This window comes from Myotis lucifugus, unplaced genomic scaffold (assembly GCF_000147115.1).
Source record: "Myotis lucifugus unplaced genomic scaffold, Myoluc2.0 scaffold_432, whole genome shotgun sequence".
Taxonomy (NCBI): Eukaryota; Metazoa; Chordata; class Mammalia; order Chiroptera; family Vespertilionidae; genus Myotis; species Myotis lucifugus.
The window spans coordinates 708,911-732,284 of NW_005871480.1; the positions used below are offsets into that span (position 1 = coordinate 708,911).

At 39.8% G+C, this 23,374-nt stretch overlaps 1 protein-coding gene across 2 annotated transcripts in view; it reads right to left on the minus strand.

Moving 5' to 3' along the window:
* Positions 1 to 23,374, minus strand: part of AKT3 (AKT serine/threonine kinase 3) — a 238,032-nt gene that overhangs the window by 209,857 nt on the left and 4,801 nt on the right. For both annotated transcript variants that reach the window (XM_023744156.1, XM_006102827.3), the window contains one exon: positions 17,426 to 17,579. In XM_023744156.1, coding sequence (XP_023599924.1) covers positions 17,426 to 17,471 — 46 coding nt within the window. In that variant the 5' untranslated portion in view covers positions 17,472 to 17,579. Of the gene's footprint in view, positions 1 to 17,425; positions 17,580 to 23,374 lie in introns of those variants that run through there.

Sequence of the window (23,374 nt, forward strand, 5' to 3'; positions counted from 1 at the left end):
TCAGAGAGGGGGACGGCAGGAGGTGGGCGGAAGTCACTGGCTCATAGCAATTCTGAAATCCCATGCAACACAGGCAACTCCTAGTGAAAATTCAAGGCCTGGTGCTGCCCTCTTGGCTCTAGGTTCTGTTTTCTGAGTCATGAAGGTAGCTCACGTTTGAAGCTACAGAGTATTCCCAGCATCCTTCCTGCCTGGAGAGGTCCATAGATGCAGAGAGCACTTTTCACTGTACTGTCTCTGTCCCTTTCAGTCCAATTCAATCCTCTTTAAAAGAAAAAAAGAGAGAGAAAAATAAAAAACGTTGTAGGTCTCCTGTGAATCTTAGGGTTCACTCCATAATAAAGGCCACACCCCAAAAATCTCTCCAAGACAAGTCCCCTCTGCTCCTGGAAGCTCTGCTGAGACTGCAGAGGGACAACTTTCTAATGCTCCTAGGACCCATGTGGTTTGACTAAGGGGTTCTTGGAGGGGAGCTTGCCCAGGTTCTCGAGGATTTTAAAGCTTCAGCTGTAGACCGTGTTTTCCTGAGCACGTCCTGGATTTTATCTTTCCTGGAATCTATTTCTTCATTTTAGCAACACGGGTCACATGAAAAGGCTAGGATTGTCAGACTCCACAGTCCTTGCTCCTCTTGGTTTACCAGCACTTCCTTTAGCTGGTCTCTCTCCTGTTGCATCTCATATAAGAGCAGCAAGAAGGAACCATGAGTACCTTCAACATTCTGCTGAGAAATCTCCTTGTCAGATCACCTAGTTCACGGTGCACATTTTCATGCTTCCCATGTTATTATTGCAGATGACAGAGACGCTAAACTTTCTGCCACTACAGATCAAAGATTCCTTCCCCAATTTTCCAGTAACATTCTTCTCACTTTTCTTTAAGCTCTCACCCACAGCCTTGTCAAAGGCCGTGAAACTTCTACTAACAGACTACTTAAGGCTCTTTGGGCTTTCGATGATGCCTCAAAATCTTCCAGCTTGTAGTCTGAAGTATAAAACACTGGCATCCCAGGTCCTTGCTAGAAATATTAACTGTTTGAAAGCCCAGTTTGTTTCAAAAGCCTGGTTGAAAGTAATACCTTTTCAATTTCCTAAATTTCCTTCTACTATTTACTTACTTGAAAAAATATTCTAAATGTTATGCTAGGAATAAGTCAGGCATGGAAGACTGGACAAGGAGTATTATGATCTTCCCATTTTACTGGCATCTACTTTGAGATGTTTTTAAGAACATTCCAGCAGTATACGTATATCTCATTCGTGTTTTAACAGGCGTTAGGGACTTACTATGCGTCAGGCATTAGAGTGGCAAAGATGAATAAGAAAATTATGATGTAGAATTGAGGGCAGGTGAAAATTCCATCACTCCCCTACCTTTTCCAGAATGTCAACCCTGCCTAGTCTGTACTCCCAAAGCACTCTATCCTATCTAATAAAAGGGTAATATGCAAATTAACCATCACTCTGTCACAAAGATGGCAGCGCCCATAGCCACAAGATGGCGGTCAGCTCCGCCAGAGTCCCCCAGTCCTGGGGGGACGGCCTCTGAGAGCGGGCAGAGTGAGCGGCCTGGCAGAATGCTTGCTTCATCGCCGTAGCAATGAGGCAAGCGTCCAGCCCTGGCCATGGAGGGGCTCTGGGCCGCGGAGAGCCTCTGGGCAGCAGGCACAGAGCAGCCAGGCCTCGCAGAGAGCAGAGAACCATGGGGAGTGGGCCTAAGCCACCAGGGCTCCCGGATTGGAGAGGGCTCCCCTGAGGGCTCCCAGACTGGAGAAGATGCAGGTCGGGCTGAGGGACCCACCCCCCATGCACTAATTTCATGCACCGGGCCTCTAGTTTTTTAATAACAACAGTAATGGCAGCTAATATTTATGAAGCGATTACCATGTGCCTGGTCTAATGCTAAGCCTTTCACATACTTTAACTCAGTCTTTACAATCATCCTCAGGAGGTAAGTAAAACTATCATTATCTCCACTTTACAGACGAGGAAATGGACGTCTTAAATAGTGTTTACCCCCCACTCGGCTGTGGATTCCATGACAACAGGTGACTGTTTCTTCATCCTCACGTCCTCCCCAGTCTACGGCGCATATTTTTCTATAATTAAAGAAACTAGTTTATCCAAGTACTCAGAAATGAGCATGGACAAAAGCACAAGGTGATAGGTAACACGTCCCTGGACCTAGGAAAGATTGCGGGGGCCCAGTAAATATCCCTGTAAAAATCTACATCAAAGTTTATCAATTCATTGATAAACACAACTATGAAGACCTTAACTCTTATCAGCAAGTCTAATTTGATAGTAATATATTTCAGCAGGCATGTGTAGAAAACAAGTGTAGTCAATGAAAAACTATGCCTCCTCCTTAGGTTACCCCTGTTAATTGTTATATTCTAGCTCTATTCGTTGTCGTTGAGCTACTCTGCAACTCTTTAGAAGTTGTAGGTAACTGACTGATTTCTAGAGTCTTCTCTGTCCAGTAGTGATTTTAATAAACTTTCTTCTGTGCAAAAACCAGTTTGGTCCTCATTTGCAATTCATCTCAACATTCTTTTACTGCATTTGATTTTTTTGCTCTTTTGACTTTTCCTTTGAATCCCTAGAACATCTGTCTGGTTCACTCATACCGTGTGAGTAAAATAAAAATGTTAACAAGTGTTCATTTAAAAGAAAAAAAAAAGTCAGTGACAGAGAAGTAAGAGATTACAGGGTAATACCCATAAACTACGTGGAGGAAAAACCAAATAAATGTAAGACCTAATACTCTGGATGATATAATTTGGCTATTTTTAACTGACCCAGTATTATTTGGATCGCTATATTGGATTCATCACTAGAAAACCTGTGACGGCTAATTTCACTGCATACTGATTTAAAAACAAACGTGAAAACCTTTCCCTAATTGATACACTACGAACGCATCGTCCTCAGGTCACGGGCTAGAAACTGAAATTTGGATTCTGCAAAGAGATTCGAGTTAAACTGAGGATCACTGTACAAACATACCTCCTAATTCACTCTCTCTTCAGAATACCAAACTATCTTTCTTTTTTTTTAAAAGGAGTACAAGCTTAGAACTCCTGGGACCAGGCTAATCGGCTGCCTTTTAGAAAAACCTCCACGGGGCTAACTTTTAGAGAAAGCCTGCGCGCCGGATTTCCAAGCTGCCCTCCAGCCAGGCTGTGTCTCCTGGAAATCTGACTGGAAGCTGGAGTACAGACATCAGAACTACAGCTATCAAAGCTGTTTGTGGCAGACGCTGCGGCTGACTAACACGATGTTAGTTCCCAGTTCCCTTTCCCATTGCACCTCCCTCTGCAAAGACTGAAGGCCAGATCCTGGCCTCCTCGCTAAGGGGACATAACCCAGTTCCACACGACAGGACATAAAAGGAGCTCTGAGCGTGCGCGGCTGAGAAAGCGGGTGCTGTCCCAGTAAAGGGGACCCTGCAGCTGACACCGGCCACCTCCCATTGGCTGGCCTTGAATGGCAATGTAATGCTCGTTGGTCCAGCCACTGAGGAAGCTCCAAGCAGCAAGGGTAAGCACGCAAAAGGCAACAAGGTGAAGGCAAGAAGCAGAAAGAGAGGGCTGGCACCTTGGATGCCTTTACCCTTATCTCCCGAACGACCAGCAACTGTCCACCTTTCCCCGCCTGAAGGGGAAAAAAAATAAAGCTGTTTTTGTTTGTTGCTGTTGGCTGGGTTTTCTGTTATTTTTAGCAGAATGCCTGCCTTACTAATACATTTACAAACTTGTAGGGAATATGGTGTACATTTCCTCTAATCAAAAAAAAGTTATAGTACTTGTATAAATAAAAAAAAGTCATACTGATGCCAAATAAGTGACAAATTATATCCAGGAGGTCCCAAGGGTTTTCCCTTCATAATATTTTTCTGGTTATCAGAGTAACATACTCGCTTTATAACAAAATACGGAAAAATATGTACTGAAGAAAAAAACTCATTCCCCAGAGTTCATCACTTTTAATATTTTGGGTATATAGAAAACTACGCTTTTTTATTTTTATAGATTGGGAATGTGGAGGATATACTTTATTAAGTAATATGTGCAACAAGTAATTCAGTAACATATGAAAGGATGTAAGACTTAAAAGTACCTCTTCCACCGCACGCACGCGCACACACACACACACACACACACACTCCATTCCACTTCTCAAAAATAACCATTTTTAAAGCTTTTGGCATTAGGGCTCTGTTTCTTAATATATCATCTGACTTCTCACTCTGAAGGTGATAAATTGAGTTCCCCTTTATCCTTCTTCCCAATTTTTATTACTTTTATTTTCACTTTCAGTTTTTCTAGTGGTTGATATTATAATGTTAGAAAAATACACTTAAGCCTCTATTTCTTGACCCAGGAATTCTAGATAGAATGCCTTAGCTTTCAACTTTGCAAGATAAGGAAATTAGTGTTCTCTGTTGGGTTTTTTTTTTCATTTTCTTTTTTGAAAGGAAATTAGTGTTATAGCAAACATTTTATAGCAAACATTTTTAGTCATAAAGTTCAACCACAGGATTAAAATGTGACTGTCATTTGGCATCATCCAATCCTGAGTGAGAAAGAAAAAAAAATGTGTGTACTTGTTGCTTTAACACTAATTCATTTAATTTAAGAAAAAGTGTGGAAGATGGAAGAAGTATCGTAACAAAGAACAAATACAGAGAACAGCTAATGAGCTTGCAAATCCTATGAGAAACTGAAATAAATTGTTACCAACACCAATTTTTAAGTTATAAAAGATGAAGCCCCGCATTCGGGCCAGACAACGGGGCGGGAAAGGAACACTGATTATTACACAGTCTTCTCAAAAGAGAAGCATCCCAGTGCAAACACGGAGGCCAAAGGCACTGGAAGAGGTGACTGACCACGGAGCCCCAGTGAGTACCAATAATCTCTGAGAAATGGAAAGCATCAGAAGGGCAGGAAGCAAAAGCAACTGAAAAGGGCAGGCATCCTTATCCTATAGAATAAAGAGCTAATATGCAAATGGTCGTCACACCCTCGCACCCTCATGCCAGGGCTGGGGGACCTGAGGCCGCGCCCCCTGCCTGGCGGGGCTTGACGGGCGTGGGGCTGGCCAGGTCTGGGTCTCGCGATTTTGAGGCGCACGTGGGTGGGCAGGGACTTGACTCTGGGTCCCGTGGTGCACCCCAGACTCTGATAGGAGAAAGATTTTCATATACATTTTACTAATTTTCTTTCATCTCTGACACTTCTATTATAGAGAAAGGGCGAATAACAATATTAAAATATTTCCTCTAATTCCCTTTTAACGTGCACTAATTTCATGCACTGGGCCACTAGTTGTTTTTATAGACAGAAACCATGGATGAGCCTAAATATTAAATATTAGTAAACTTGATGTCAAATTTAGCAATATTCTATAAGATTCTTGAATAACAGCAGCTATTGTTTAACTATTTAGCATGTCCCATGCACTGTGATAAGAGCTAATCAAACATTCTGATCGTTGAGTCTTACACCCATATAAAATAGACACTGTCATCTCCATTTCGCAGATGAGAAACTGAAGGCCTATTAAGATTCAGTATTTTGCCCACAGTCACTAATAAATGGCAACGCTAAGACTTGAAGTTGAGGCCCATCCTCTTAACCTCTGGACAAAACTGATGGTCTCTGAGTACTTAATTACAAGAAAAGTAGATGAATGGGAAGACCAGATTTACTAAAAGCAAGTTACAAAAACTAGTCATTGCAACAGCACACGCACGTCTCTAAGACATGTTGCAAAGTATTTATGATGCCATTTATGTAAAGTGAGACAAAGCAAAGATATCCAAGTGTTTACACAGAACAAAGTATAAAAGGATCATTTCTTTAATTACCCCTCCTCCTGTATCCTGCCCGATTGATTTCTTGAATCCCAATCTCTTGACAAGAGGCAAATACTACTTCTGGTTTGGCAAGTATCTTTCTGGTTGTGAAATATTTAAGGGAAATTTGGGTTTTGTTTGGCACATCGCAAGTAACAGAGAAAGAAAGTGGGAGTGAAGGAAGCATATGAGACTCTATGTGCTGCTTGAACCTTTTACAAAAGGAATTTTATAGATAACAAAATTGTAGATTTTGTAGATAACTTAGATAACACAAATGTTTTGAATCCTGATGATGCTCAAAGAAAACAGGGCAAGCGTTTCTAAGGATGACCTCAATGGTCCCTTAAAAGGGAAAAGTTTGATGGATTAGGCTGCATAGCAACTTGAAGCTTTAAAAAAAATATTTGTATTGATTTCAGAGAGGAAGGGAGAGGGAGAGATGGAAACATCAATGACCACAGAGAATCATTGATCGGCTGCCTCCTGCACGCCGCCCCACACTGGGGATCGAGCCTGCATCCCGGGCATGTGCCGGTGACCGGAATCGAACCCAGGACCCTTCAGTCCGCAGGCTGACACTCTATCCACTGAGCCCAACCAGCTAGGACACAACTTAAAGCTTTTACCTGACAAAACATACATACCATAAATTTCAAAGGTATATTCAAGCCAGGACAAATATGTGCACCAACAACAAAAAATTAATAAAACAATGGTACTGGAAATACACACAAAGCTCTTACAGATAAATAAGAACATATAAAATTTATAAACCTGACAAAAGACATAAGCCTCCTATATAAAAACTGAGTAAGGACAAAAGCAAGCAATTCATTTGATTTTAAAAAATGACTTAAAAGCATGAATACGAAGTTAAACCTCAGTAACAAAGATATGTGAAAGAAAACAGCAAAATAATGGCCAAAACTAACAAGAATAACACCCAGTGATGGCTGTGGTTTGATAGAGCAGAAACTAACTACAAAGGCATTTAAGAACCTCAACTGGCAGCACTGGGACCACAAACTGGAACCTGTAAGTGACCCATTGGGTGAACGTGGAGGAGGGACCGCCCCTTAGACGGCAGGGACCCGTGGGAGCTGACAGCTACACTCTTCTTGCAGCGCTGTGCTCACTGCAGGTATCACATTCTGAGAGAAATGTTGACAAACTGAGATGTTTACACCATAGGGCACCGAGATTATGTGTGAGAGGGCTGGACACCATGTCAGACAATAAACAAATTAAGAAAAGAGAATATTTTGCTTAAAAGGAGGATTTTAGGGAACACAATTAAAATAGTTGTTCTTTCTTTTTCTTTAAATATACTTTTATTGATTTCAGAGAGGAAGGGAGAGGGAGTGATAGAAATATCAATAATGAAAGAGGATCACTGATTGACTGCTTCCAGCATGCCCCAGACTGGGGATCGAGCCCATAACCCAGGCATGTGCCCTTGACCGGAATCGAAGCCGGGACCCTACAGTCCGAAGGCGGATGCTCTCTCCACTGAGCCAAACTGGCTAGGGCACAGCAATCTTGAAATACCTGAAAACCTATATGACATGGAAAACCATTGGTTTATATTGCACCGCACTGCCCTTACCAAAACCCTGTCCTAGATGGAGGCCACTTCCGGAACTGTGTTCCCGGCCTCGCCTCTGCTGCCCCAATTCTAGTTCCTTGCCCTGAAATCTGTGATACAGTGCTGTTTGAACTTCTAGAACTTTCTTCCTCCCCCTCATTCATTCACTGAAGACTGATTAAAAGCATACTACATTCAAGGTACTGGTAGACCCCATGGCGGAAAGGAATGCAGTTGTAGTAGACACAGTTCCTGCCCTTGGGGAGTTTATAAGGGAGAAGCAGAAAAAATGGATCTATTTAACAACCAGTCAATCTGAAGCCACAGGAAGCAAAGGCACGGAAGTGAGGTCATATTCTAGGCAAGAGAAATCATTCTAACTATGAGACTATGATTAAAAAAAAAAAAAATGTTGAGAGGACATTGGAACCTGGCCTTGAAGGACATACAAGATTTTCATTGACAAAGGCAAAGGAAAAAATATATGCCAAGCCATAAAACTGGCGTAAGCAAAAGCGTACATAGAAGAAGATACAGTGGTAGGTGCATGATTATCACATGAGCACGAAACAAATTCACAACCATAGTTGGAGAATTTACCCCTCTCAATAAGTGATAGAACTAAAAGCAAAAACAGTAAAGATATGGAAGAGATGACGTGCTATCAACCATCTTAACCAGTTAACTGCCACGATATTTTGAATTTAATTAAAAAAGGCCCGCCACTTGTGTCTATAGACGCTTATAGCGTACAAATGGTTAACCGCACATTTATAAAACTACACCCACAACAGCTTAAAATCAAGGTGATCAAATGGTGGACCATTAAAAAATATCACGAAAAATTTCAGAGTATCTTCTGTAATTATAATCTAATGTAATATAGAAATCAATAACACTAAGATATCTAAAAACCCTTATATATTTTGAAATTAAACAATACTTTTCTAAATAACTCAAGATTCAAAGGAATCACAAGGCAAGTTAGGAAACATTTACACTAAATGACAATGAAAATACAATATTATCAAAACTTGTGAGACACAGTTAAGCAGTGAAGTAAGATAAACCCACAGCTTTAAATTCTTATACTTATTTAAAAGAAAAAGGTAATATTTAATCTTAAGAAGCCATAAAAAGACAAGCAAATTAAAATAATTAAGAGCACATGCAGTAAAATAGAAAACAAAGGACAAAGAAAATAAACAAAGCAAAAATGTGGTTCTTTGAAAGAATAAAATGTATAAACACCTAGCAAGATGGATCAAAGAAAAAGAGAAAACACAGTTTACCAATATGAGAATTTAATAAGGGGATTATCATTATAGATCCTGCAGATATTAAGATCAACCTGCCCTGACCAGTTTGGCTCAGTGGATACAGCGTCGGCCCGTGGACTGAAAGGTCCCAGGTTCGATTCCGGTCAAGGGTATGTACCTTGGTTGCGGGCACATCCCCAGTAGGGAGTGTGCAAGAGGCAGCTGAATCGATGTTTCTCTCTCATCGATGTTTCTAACTCTCTATCATTCTCCTTCTCCCTTCCTCTCTGTAAAAAATCAATAAAATATATATATAAAAAAAAGAACAACCTTATGTCTAACAAATCAAAAACTGGAATGAAACGGACAAATTCCTTAAAAAACACCACTTAGCCAAACCAACCCAAGATGAAACAGAAAATCTAAATAGCCCTGTATCTATTAAAGAAATTGAATTACTTATCAAAATTCTCCAACCCCGCTGGCTTCACTGATGCATTTTATCAAACATGTAAGGAGGAAATAAAACCCACCTTATGCAAATGCCTTCAAAAAGTGAGGAGGAGGGAATACTTCCTATTACCATCTATTTTATGAGTCTAGCATAACCCTTATACCAAAACCTGAAATGAAAATTATAGATCAATATTCTGGTAAATGCAAAAAAAAGAAGAAAAAAAAGGATCCTTCACAAAATATTAGTAAATCAAAACTGGTAATATATAAATCCCATCATGACCAAATGGGATTTATTCCAGCAATGAAAGTAAGACACTACATTAACAGAATGAAAAAACGGAAGTCAAATGGTCATGTCAACAGATATGGAAAATCTTTTGAAAAAATTGAACACTCATTCATTAAAAAAAAAAACTCTCAGCAAACTAGGACAGGAAAGGAACTTTCTCGACCCGATAAAGGGCAGCCATGGAAAACCTACAGCTAATACGACTCTTAGTGTAGAGTAAACGCTTTCCCAATAAGATGAGAAATAAGGCCAAAATGTTGACTCACATAATTTTACTCAACATTGTACTTGAGGTGCTAACCAGGCAGTAAACCAGACAAATTAATTAAAAACCCAAGGACTGGAGAGGAAGGAGTGGAACTGAGGCCTTTGCAGATGACTTGACCATCTGCATAGAAAAGCTTAAAAGTAACTTTAATAAGAATTGGGCAAACCCTAACCGGTTTGACTCAGTGGGTAGAGCATCGGCATGCGGACTCAAGGGTCCAAGGTTCGATTCCGGCCAAGGGCATGTACCTTGGTTGCGGGCACATCCCTAGGAGGGGGTGTGCAGGAGGCAGCTGATCGATGTTTCTCTCTCATCCATGTTTCTAACTCTCTATCCCTCTCCCTTCCTCTCTGTAAAAAATCAATAAAATATATTTTTTTAAAAAAAGAATTGGGCAAGGTTGCAGCATACAGTCAAAACACAAAACTCAACTGCTGATTGGGAAGGGTGTGTGGGTGGGTGTGTGGGTGTGTCTAGCAGCAACCGTGCAATTCTGTAACTCTGGAATGCAGTGAAAGCTATCATTTGATGGTTCTCTGCATTTGGCTTACTTCGTTAAAACAAATTAATTGAAAGTATAAGAAAAACAAATTTCACAATGTAAATACATCAAATCTCAGAGTTTTAAATGTCATTACCAACAAATTTAATTTTTCTCCGTTTCTTCTCCGCTTACAACATCAATAGCCAAAGGGAGCCCTAGCCGGTTTGGCTCAGTGGATAGAGCGTTGGCCTGTGGACTGAAGGGTCCTGGGTTCGATTCCGGTCAAGGGCACCGTACCTCTATCCCTGGCCCTGGTCAGGGCACATGTGGGAGGCAACCGATCCATGTGTCTTTCTCACATTGCTGTTTCTCTCTGTCTTTTCCCCTCCCTGCCACTCTCCCTAAAAATCAATGGAAAAATATCCTCGGGTGAGGGTTTATAAAAAAAAAAAAAAAAAAAAGCCAAAGTGAGCTTCTCTCATGTGTCACGTGGTTGTACGGTCACTACCACAGCTCTACTCTCTATGGAAAACGCTCGCAGCTGAGTAGTAAACAGGAAATCATATGGTCATTTTCTTTTTCCTTAATCACTTCATAATTCGTTTCAAAAGTCACTTCGTGAAGAAGACAAGAACAAAAGGCACACAAGTACCTGCAAAGAGAAGGAGTAGGAAAGGCCCTTGGACGTGGATGTCCCCCCAAAATTGTGCATTTTCTCTTCTGTAACAACTTACAATTGACTACATCACAACGATCACTCATTCAAACATAAACTCAGCTATTTATGTTACTAAAGTATGTTTTGCATAGTGGGATTGAGCTACTTTGTAAGACAACAGACTTAGAAAGTTTGAGCCAGGAATGACCGAATACTAATATTCTAGTTCATCTAACAAAGCATTTCACAAAATATAAGACAAATATAAATCCAAGGACAGTTTACAGATATTGGAAATCACAAGTACTAGGCACACGAAGGGGAAAAGTTATTTGAAAGCACAGGCTGGTTATATGCACAGAATACAACACGAAGATTCAAGCTGTTAGATATCAATACAAGAAAAATGTAAGAAATTAACTTACACTTGCATGCACGCAGCCTTTTCATCAATCAAAAATGTTTCTAATGATAACACCACCTTTCAATTGGCACCAACTTCAAAACAGTACGATTAGGAGTTGACTAGAAATACATAACTGATTTTAATTTGTTACCAAGGAGCTGGCTGACCACACTTATAAGAGATTACATACTTAGGATTTTAAGAAATAACACTACTAAGCAAACACAATTTTGTAAATTACAATAAGCCCTCGATCAATATTACTGCGATCTACTTAATTCTGCAACTTAGACCTTTTAAGCTGGTTGAACTTTATTAATGCAGTAAGTTTCTTCACAGCAAATATTGCCACTGGCTCTAACGGAACAAAATAAGAAAGCAAATTTGACATCGAGGTTAGAGATATCAGGTCACCTGGAGTATACCTCCTGGGCTGGTCTCAGAAGATCATTTCACTCGTGCTCAATCTGTATACAGATGGCTTCTATGTGCAGCCAACTGTGGGGGGCTCTGCCTGGACCCCCCAGGAGAAAGCTGCAGGCAGCACCTGACTCCGTTTGCTACATTACATTTGTTTTACCATCATCTTTAGCATCAACAATACTATGTGCATGTGTTATCTCCATTAATGATACCACTTTGCAATTGCTCCAGAAAAGTACAGACAGAAAGATTTCCTTACTATATGCCACTCATAAAGTATTTGTGCTACACAACATCAGAAATTATCCTTGTACTTTTTTTTTTCATTTTCCTGGAAGATATTTACTAAAGAACAACTTTAAAAAAAAAGTACAAATAAAATGAGATTATATCTGAATAGGAGCTAACAAGAACTGATTCAGCAATACTGGTTTGAGAAAAAGGACTGGCATTGAAAGTCAGGGCTACATCATAACTTTTTTATATAAATACCCTTTATTAATAGTTTATGAGTTTAAAAAAAACACACTCCCCTGCAAGCATGATCTCGTAATGTTTAAAACCACATGGTGAGGTAAGGAAGGCAGATATTATCATACTTATTCTTGAGGGAGTACACAGCAAAGTTCAGGTGATAACCATCTGCCGGGGTGTTTACAATAATACTGCTCTTCTGGAAGAAATCCTCTGAACCAAAATATAGCCAAACACCAACAGATTATATAGTGAAATCTACACGAAATTATTATTAAAATTATATTGAGATTTCTAAAGGAATAAAGTAAGAATGATGGAGGGAAAAAAGGCCCAATTTGGTTTCCCCTAACATTTCAACTAGTGCTTTCAGGAGTACAACGAACACTACCATACAAAGCCTCTTTCAGGGAGTCTGACTTGTTGTAAGTACAGGAGAAACACATAAATTGTAAAAATAGACAGAGGATGTTACCAGCAATCCCAGTCTTTCATTCACAAATATACCCAGATAAACAGGGGTCACTAGATACCTAAAGAAAACTACCACTACCGAAAAAACACTCCACGACAAAATAAACAAATTGAAGGAATTATTCAAAGAGGAGAATAAACTTCAAAATAAAATGTATTTAGTGTCCTAAGAATAGGACACTAATGTTAAGTAAAATAAGAGCAGATGGCCATCACCTATAAAGAAAGAAGTCCTGGAAATATAAAGTAATAACTGAAATATAAAATTCAATGAAGGGTTAGAATAAAAGGTCAAGGAACAAAGAGGAAAAAACAGAGGCATGGCAAAATGAAAGAAAAAATTTTAAAGAGTGCATTGCTAGAGACGCTCTAAGAGAAATTAAAAAACAAAAAGCATAAAAGAATACAGAGAACACAGAAGGGAAAAAAATAATAAAAGAAATATACGAAGATTTCCCAAAACTGAAGAAAGACATGAAAGTCTGCATTTTCAAAGGGTCCACCGTTTGAATGAATTACAGAATGAGCAAACAAGGACTATAGCTCACCCTCCTTCAATTTCATAATCCCACGGGTACAGAGGCCCCGACACAAAAAGCTTCCAGAGAACAAAGCAGGTTACCTACAAAAAATTCTTCATGTTAGTGGCAAGCCTCTTACCAGTAAACTGGTTACTGAAATGTAATGGAATTCAACCTTCAAAATTCTGAAGGAAAACTATTTGAAGCCTGAATTCTATACCCAGCCAAGGTATGTACCAGGTGTGAACGTGAAAAGGACATTCTCAAACACGGTGTGGACAAGCACACACACACACACCCTTTCTGAGAAAATTACTTCAGGAAGTGCTCTAGAAAACTGCAAAATAAATCCGAGAGAGAGAGAGAGAGAGAGAGAGAGATCGATCTAAGAGAGCACAGAACTTGTCCAAGAATGCAATTAAATAGCATGATATTAGCTGATCATACGCATATAAAAAGGCAATTCATATTAGAACTTCAACAAATAGTATGATTTCAAAACTGGAAAACCAAGTGATATTATAAAGGCATATACAGTCTTCCACCAATAGGGGGGAAATGTGGCAATTAGAAAATCCAGGAAAAAAAACAGTTCTACCCAAATTAGAAGCCAAACTAAAGTATGACATGAACTTGAGTAGCAACAGCGTGTAAGAAATTCATCTGCTCTCCCATCACATGCATCCTGCTACTTTGTTTACAGTTAATATTGTTTACATAGCATAATAGTGATTACTGCTTTTTGGAATCAAGTATAACTATTAAACCTTGATGATATAAAATAAATGTTACGGTTAACAAATTGGAGAAGAAATGTGAGGAATTCAAGGGAAAGACTGTAAGGGGTACTAATTTTTATTAACTCATGAAGTGGCAAGATTATGTCTAAATAATTTATAGAATGATGCAAAAAGTTTAACTATAAAGGCCCCCCAAAAAAGAAAGAAAAATGAAGAGAATAAGTATTAAAAGTAAAACTGCTCATTTTTTCACAATGGGGATATACTACTTAAGATTCGTCAAAAATAAAGGTTAGCATATTATATATAAAATTGGGATAATCAGCAGAAGAATTAAAAAGAGAAAAGGTCTGCCCGGCCGGCATGGCTCAGGGGTTGAGCATCAACCTATGAACCAGGAGGTCACGGTTCGATTCCCAGACAGGACACATGCCCGGGTTGCGGGCTCGATCCCCAGTGTGGGGCGTGCAGGAGGCAGCCAATCAATGATTCTCTCTTATCACGGATGTTTCTATCTGTCTCTCCCTCTCCCTTCCTCTCTGAAATCAATAAAAATATATTTTTAAAAAACTAGAAAAGGTCTAAAATGGTTATCTCTGAGGACAGGAACTAGTTGGAAGAGGTAGAGGGTAGAAAGAGTTTTACTTTGCATTTTATACCTTTGTGTATTCAGTCTTATGTTTATTAGACTATTACTTCCCAAAATTAATGCATGCGCGCGCACACACACACACACACGCATACACACACGCACTCACACACGTACGCACACACATGCACACACACACAAGCACATGCACACACAAATCACTAGAATTCTCTTTCCCTAACCAATGCAGGAAAAACACCGAGAAATTCTACTTTATTTTTTTTCCTTTTTCTATATCCCATGTACTATATAACAATCTTCTATAATGGTATTTCAGAAGAGACACAATTAATTAAACAGACTCAACAAGCACTCTAAACCCTTGATAAAAGGTGGCGATAGCAACAGCTTACATTTATGTTAAAATGGCCAAAGCTCACTCACATCTGTGATCTTATTTAAAAATACCTTCCTTCACACAGCAGAGAAATCTGAAAATGCTTTCCAAATCTCTAAAATGAGAATAACATAAAAGGTATTAAACTGAACACAAACAGTCGGCCGCTTTGAAAACAGTTTGGCCGTTTTGATAAAGTTAAACATAAACTTACCACAGGACCCAGCAATCGCATTCCTAGGTTATAGCCCAAGAAAAACACATCACACAAACACATGCACACACATGTTCACAGCACCTTCACTCATAATAGCCCAACACGAGGAGCAGCCCAAATGCCCAGCAACTGGCAATCACAAACTGTGGATGGAATACTACTCAACAAGGAAAAGGAACAGACTAATGGAAAACACCACTATATAAATGAATCCTACAAGCTCAGGCAGCACACTTCTCAAACCCTGCTCTCACCCCACTATCCTCCCGCGTTTATATTTTCATTACTTTGCTCAAGGGCCAGAGACCTCAAGTTTTATCCTTGGGGGTCTCAGCCCCATCCCCTTTTTGCAGACCCATCACCATGGTCACCAGAGTAACCGCTTCATTGCCATGGTTACGTACTCATTGCATGGCTCCCTAGCTCAGGGTATGTGCCATCATCTCTGCAGCCCAGGCCCTCAGGGACCTCACGCTGGGAAAGGGTCCGAACACCTCCTCCCCGAGCCCGTCTCCAGACCCTGATGCACAGCCTGCTGGCCCCTCAGCCCTCTCCCTACCACATGTGCCCTGCTTACAGCCAGAGGGGGTGAAGGCAGGGTATCTAGGTCCGAGGAGGAGAAAGCCAGAAGGGCCTTCCTCGGGGTACGGGGAGCACAGAGAAGGGAGGGCCCTGAGGCCCAGCCTCCGAGGGTGATGAACAGGGAGCAGAGGACGAGGCCTCCACAGCCTGGCCACAGTCTTTCCGCCTTAACACACAGCCCACCTCCCTGCCCCCTTGTGGCCCTGGGCTGTGGGTGAGGGGTCCAGGCTGGGTGACTTTCAGTATTTGTAAGCATCTCAGCAGAACAATAACGCATTTGGATGTGAAGAATAAAAAAGCATTATGCAATGTGAAAGGTGAAAGTAGTCAGACTCAAAGGACTGCACGGCGTATGATTCTAATCATATGAAATTGCACAGCAGAGCAGTGGTTACCAAGGGAAGGCAGGAACTTTTCTGGGTGATAGAAATGTTCTATGTCATGATTACAGTGTTTGTTACACTCATTTAAAAGTTTAGCAAAATTCATGAAGGGCACACTTAAAATGGGTATATTTTACTGTATGTAAATAACTCAATGAAGCTGATTTTCAAAAGCTCAAAAACACATCATCACATTTAACTATTGTCAACATCTTTCAGCATAGGTATGAACCACAGACCCTAAAAGAATATGAAAATCAAACCTTAAAAGGCAAGGTTTAACCAGAAAATGACACCAATAACCTAAAAGTCCTGAGAATGAAAGAGGCCTCATCCTACTCCATTTGGCCACGTGGATAAGCAGTGGTTGCCTAGCAACTAGCCCAAACTCTAGAATTCTAATAAACACACTGACCACATTAGCAGGTGACCTCATAGTGGATACAATGTTTTACATTGAAGAGTGCTTCCTTTAATATTAAAAAGCATAATAGTGCATTTGAATTATTTATCTAAAGTGAGAGTAAACAAGAAATACTAAAAGATCATGAAAAACAAAACATAAAATTAAACATAAACACACACACACACTCCTTCCTCATGTGGTCTTTTAATCTGGACTTTACTTACCTTCTCATGAGATTGTGAATCCAAGGGTTTGTGGGTGAACCCTCCCCCTTTACTACTTTAATCCCTTCCCCTGCCACCACCCAAATTGGCCTAATATAACTGAATAATTTGATTTATGTTTACATGTCATAAAATGCACACAAGTTAGACACTTTTTTGATATTAAATCATTCTAAAGATTTCTCTCTGTATTTGTAGAGTCCAGCAGGCAACACAGAAAACACGACACCGATTTTCTGTAACATACATGCACACAACATACCAGAAAGCCAAACTTGATTATAAATTATCAAAATCAAGAATTACAGTCCGGCTGGCAGGGCTCAGTGGCTGAGCATCGATCTATGAACCAGGAGGTTGAGGTTCGATTCCCAGGTTGTGGGCTGGATCCCCAGTGTGGGGCGTGCAAGAGGCAGCCGATCAATGATTCTCTCTCATCATTGATGTTTCTCTCTCTCTCTTTCTCTCTCTCTCTCTTTTCTCTCCCTTCCTCTCTGCAATCAATAAATATATATATATATATTTTAAAAAGAATTACAAAGAACCCTTGAATAATAAGCAAATTCCTAACACATATGCCAAATATCATTTCTCTCTTACTGGACATAGTACATCACAGTTTACTTTGTTAACAGCATCAGAAAAAAAAAACAACTTCCAAGACACCACTAAGTGTCAGCACACTTACCAACCACATGGCTTTGGTTTTGTTGAACACTTACCCCTCTTCTGAACCCAACCTTCTTTCACAATGGTCACATCGCTCATGGTGGCTCCCCGCTAGCCCCCAACGTGGAGAAATGGGAGTGTGTGATATCAGCTTTGGGGTTTTTATCTGCTGCTGCTGCCCTTCCCACTCTCTAGTGATGACTCAGCCTGGAAGGAAGTATTGAAGAAAGAATGTCTTTTTTTTTCCATTCTTGGAGATCACACAGCAATAACAAACAACTAATTCTTTGTCGATGTCTTCAATGGGCCTGACCTTACATAAAAGCCCAGCTCTTCAAACTGGGGGACTTATTTATTAAATGGTTGTATAATGAACACACTTCCCTGGTCTTGTGACAGATTTCAAATGATAATGAAACTTTTAACCTAAGAGGCTGCAATAAAAAAATGTCTTTAAGAAAACCAGTCACACCTACACAAAGGATACAGAAAATGTGTTTGGTGATGTGTGTTTGAGGCGAAAGGGAAGAGAATGAAAGTTACGTGGACTAAAAGTACATCTTCACCTATGTCTAATGTCAAAATCTCTGTAAATTTAAACGTAGTTATGGGAAAGCAATTCTGAATGTTTTTAATTGCTGCATTTTATGTAAAATACCATGTGCTAAGAAACCAACACTTATGTATGCTTCGTCTGCTTGGTTCCAAGAAATATTTTAGGCTGATTGCAATAAGTAAAATATTATAAATAATACAAAATCAATTACTTTTAAAGTAGACAAAGTAAAACAGAGAACATGAAAATATAAAAAACTATGGAGTATTCAAGATGTGTCAGCAACTCCCATAGGCGCGTCAACCTATTTGTCATAGGTAATCTTCACAACAACCTTCGTAGGGTACTATTAACTCCATTTCACAGATGGGAAAACTGAGGTTCATAGAGATTAAACAGCTTGCCCGATTTGAACACAAAAGGATGGAGCCAAGCTGTCTGACCCCGCAGCCTGCATACTTAACTCCAAAACGATGTTACCTTAAATCAGTGATTTTCAACTAGAATTTTTAAAACATGCAATACCAACACAATATACAGATGAAGAATTATAGAATTGTATGCCTGAAACCTATATCATTTTATTAACCAATGTTACCTCAATAAATTAAAACAAAACATGCAATACCTGACTATTTAGTCAAGGGCACTGATCTTTTTTCCCTTAGATTATCAAATAAAAAAATGACAGCATCCCTGGTCAGTTTGGCTCAGTGGATAGAGCGCTGGCCCCCTGAAGGGTCCCGGGTTCGATTCCTGTCAAGGGCAAGTACCTGGGTTGCAGGCTCAATCCCTGACCCTTGTTGGAGCATGTGTGGGAGGCAACCAATCAACGTCTCTCTCTCACATCAATGTTTCTCTCTGTCTCTCCCCCTCCCTTAAAACTAAAAATAATAATAATAATAATAATAATCGCCAGTACAATAGGTGTCCAGTGTGAAGGAAAATCATACCGCAGAATTTCAGTAATTAGTTTATAGGTGCCACGAAATGAAGAAGGTTGGAAATCGCTGCCTCCAATAAAGATAAAAGGAAGCCAGAGTAAAAGGCTGTGTGTCTGTGAAGATGGGCCATGAATTTAGCATGAGCTTTCAGGAAGCAATGCAAATAAGGAAACACTATAGGTTTCGATAGTTACAGCACCCACAAGTATTAAAAAAAAAAAATGCTCACAAGGAATATAATTCTTCCTGCGACAAAAGTCTGAAATTTTTATCATGGGTCTTTACAAGACACCTCCTAGTGCAGCGGTTCTCAACCTGTGGGTCGCGACCCCTTTGGGGGTGGAACGACCCTTTCACAGGGGTCGCCTAAGACCATCGGAAAACACATCTATAATTACATCTTATTTTTGTGATTAATCACTGTGCTTTAATTATGTTCAATTTGTAACAATGAAAACACATCCTGCATATCAGATATTTACATGACGATTCATAACAGTAGCAAAATGACAGTTATGAAGTAGCAACGAAAATAATTTTATGGTTGGGGGTCCCCACCACATGAGGAACTGCATTAAAGGGTCGCGGCATCAGGAAGGTTGAGAACCACAGTTCTAGTGTAAAAAAACCAAGGTCCTCAAAATATCCTCACACGTAAATAGCACTGGGCTTCACAGGGTGATTTCTTATTGTCCCTCTCAACCTAAAAAGGGAAATACCGAGATAAAATTGAGGGAAAGCATTTCCCAGAAAAGCACCAAAAACATGGCCCAGGGACACAAGCGTCCATTTCAGATAACCAGCAAATGGACGGACGGACGGACTCCATCAGGTGCTGTTTTCTCAAACTGGGTTTAGGCCTAGGGGTAAGCAAAGGAGAGACTCCTAGGCTAGGACTAGACTGGATTACAGTTCTTCTTCTGATGCAAATGAAGGACACAGCCTCGTCCTTGCGTGGTCAGGAATCCAGACTAAAGATCCCACGAAGTCTGTGTAGCTGAAGGGAAGACCATGGCCATCATGGCCATCGCGTGCCCTGGGGCTGCGACGGGACCCCCAGGCAGGGCCAAGCCTGTCCCCCAAATCGTCAGGCTCTCCTACTGAAGAGGGTCCAAAGGGATATTAGAATCTGGAGGTACTTCCCCAAAATATGTTTGACAGAATATTAAAAAGAAATTCTGGAAAATTTTTTTTAAAAAAAAGATGGAAAAAGAAAAATTCTTTGGTCCAGTAAGTTGGGAAACTTCTACAAACCACGTCTTTCTCTTGAAACATGACCATAAACATATTAAGCATCTCAGCAAATCCTAAATGTATCTGCACTCACAGGGCTTTTTTTTTGTTTTTTCTTTAGCAGCGTGTATTGATATCCAGAGGCGCGCGCGTTGGGAAATGCCACAGGATGTGGCCACATAATTCAAGACAAGACTCATTTCACCATGAAAAGCAGGCAACAAACAAAGAAACCACAAAACCCTTCAGTCAAGAATCCAAAGATCATTTTTAAATTTCGCTTATGAAACTTCCTGAAGACCTCAACATGGCCCGCTGGCTACATGATACACCCAGAGCTCGATCATTAAAAGGGTTAACTCTTGACATAAATGATGAAAGGGAGTTAAGTACTGGGAACACGGGTACAAAATGATGTCTTTTGAGGGGCTGCCCTGTCGGCCTTCTCTTTGCTTCTACCTTAGCCAGGGGCCTCACACCCATTGCAGCGGTTCTCAACCTGTGGGTCACGAACAATGAAAATACATCCTGCATATCAGATATTTACATGACGATTCCTAACAGCAGCAACATTACAGTGATGAAGTAGCAACGAAAATAATTTTACGGTTGGGGGTCACCACAACATGAGGAACTGTTATTAAAGGGTCGTGGCATTAGGAAGGTTGAGAACCACTGCAGCAATTCTTCGCTTCTGACTATAAAATTATCTAACAGGGGTAAAAGGAAACTCCTATCTGAATATTCTTAGGATTAGAAATGGAAGAGGTCAGGGATTAATGCTTAGTAATAACCAAAAGTAATACATATCCAATAAATGTATGTAAAGTGTGTACTTTCCTATTTAAATAATTACCAAACCTCTATTAAAAAAAAAACAACCACCTAGAAAAACAACAGTATTGTCAAAATTGATTTGATTTTTTTTAAGTGGACATTTCGTTATAAGGATCTTAAAGCTGGAAGCGACCTTCGGTTTACAGTAGAGGGAAGGGTCGAGCCAGATGAAGAGACTGGGCCAGGGTCAGGGGGCTCCTCTATGGGGACCCCACACAGAGAACCAGGCCCATGCTCCTGCCACCAGCGCTGCCTCTTCAGTATAAAACAAGAGGCAGTATGCATGCATATAAGCATAACCAATGGACATAAGACACTGGGGGGTAGGGGAGGCCAGGGGATTGTCAAGGGCGGGGAAAAAAAAGGAGACATATGTAATACTCTTTGTAATACTTTAAGCAATAAAACAATTTAAAAAAATAAAATAAATAAAACAAGAGGCAGAAATATCCACATCAACCCAAAGTCAATGAATTATATTTCATAAAGGAACAGTTTCAAAACCTAGTGTTTTAGATAAAAACTGTTCACTGGCGCTTATCTATTTAAACTGTTAAAATGTATGTTAAACCAATCGGATAGAATTTATCATCTTGGTGAGGGGCAGTGGCCCCACACATTATAGAGATGGCTTTATGCATTGGCTCCTTAAAATGTGAACAGATTCTACCCCTCATCGTAATTTTCAGCTTTAAAAATTGCTCCTGAGTGTCTACTGACTGAAATGACACATTCTTCGAACATAAGTGCTCGTTTGTATATAAAAACAATGCTATTAACTCATAAGCAGCAAACTATGCTCGTTAATTTTCCTGCAATGACAACATTCCTGTACCTCGTCACCTACCCTCTCCCCCTCAGTCTATTAAAAATACTAACCTGCAGCTCTAGCTGGATTGGCTCAGTGGATAGAGCGTCGGCCCTCGGACTGAAGGGTCCCGGGTTCGATTCTGGTCAAGGGCTTGTACCTCAGGTGCAGACTCAATTCCCAGCCTGGGGCCGCATGCGGGAGGCAACCAATCGATGTGCTTCTCTCACATCAATGTTTCTCTCTCTCCCCCTCCCCCTCTCCCTCCTTCTCTCCCTTCCTCCCTTCCGCTTTCTCAGAAAAGCAATGGAAAATATCCTTGGATGAGGATTAACAAAAAAAAAACACAACAAAAAAAACAAAGAAAACCCACTAATCTGCAAAATGATGAGCTGGACTTGAAGCATGTAATCTGTTCCCGAAAGTAGAGTGAACTTCACCTCAACCTAACTTCCCTAGAAATCTGTTCTATCTAATGACCTATAAGCGTGTAATCTGTTCCCGAAAGTAGAGTGAACTTCACCTCGTCCTAACTTCCCTAGAAATCTCTTCTATCTAATGACCTATAACAGACAAAATTTGGTTTATTTTCCTTTTAAGCCTACTTCATTAAACATGTCATCACTGGGTAACCTAATTTTTCCCATTCTTATAAAAAAAACTGCACACGAAATTCTTGGCAGATTCAATTTAGAATTTCCACAAAGTGGTTATAATAAGGGTACTTTTGTTCAGACTATTTGAGAATTTGATGATAATAACTGCACCTGAATGTCATTTTACAATTGAAAAAAAAACAAAACATTTTCACATCTTTCACCTCATTCGGTAGCATTTTTATTTGTAAAACAAGTTGACAGTGCCTGACACATAATAGATGCTCAACAAATATGGAATAAACCAGTGGATAAAACAAGGCATGAAGATGCAGTCTTAATAAAAAACCGACTAAACAAGCTAATATTCAAAGTCAACAGAAAGCCATCTTAAAACCAAACCTGAACTTGAACATTATGGAAGCACCCACATATAAATAATTAGAATTATAATAAATATCCGTCCCTATCCATTGAAGTACGTTTCCTATAGACCTCCATTAATTATAAGGACTATCACACATTAAAATTATCCTTTTGTTCCCAACGTTTTTGACAATTTTTTGTTGAGATGCTCAAGTTTCAATTCCCAAACAAATCAAGCATCAACACTACCCAAAATTATCCATGATGGGAGGAAAAAGAGAAAAAAGAATGGCATATTTTCTTAATAATATGTGTAAGAATATTTTAAAGATATCTCTTTACTTATGACAACCAACCATTCAATTTGAAGCAAAAATTAAACTTCTTCAAACATCCTGTAAAAGTATCATTCACTCAATAAAACATATAATATACATATATGCAGTTAATAATATGCATTGATTGTCTACTCTGTGACAGGGGCTACATTAAGTATACAGGGAGACAAGCAAAACAAAGTATTTAAAATCTGTTTCCAAACCTTTAATAACCTGCTATTAATGTGCTCTCTAGGAAAACGGTGACCAACCAATAATGACATGATTTCCCCACAGTTCCCAGAACGAGTTAGTGACAGGAAACAAGACTGACTGCGTGCAATT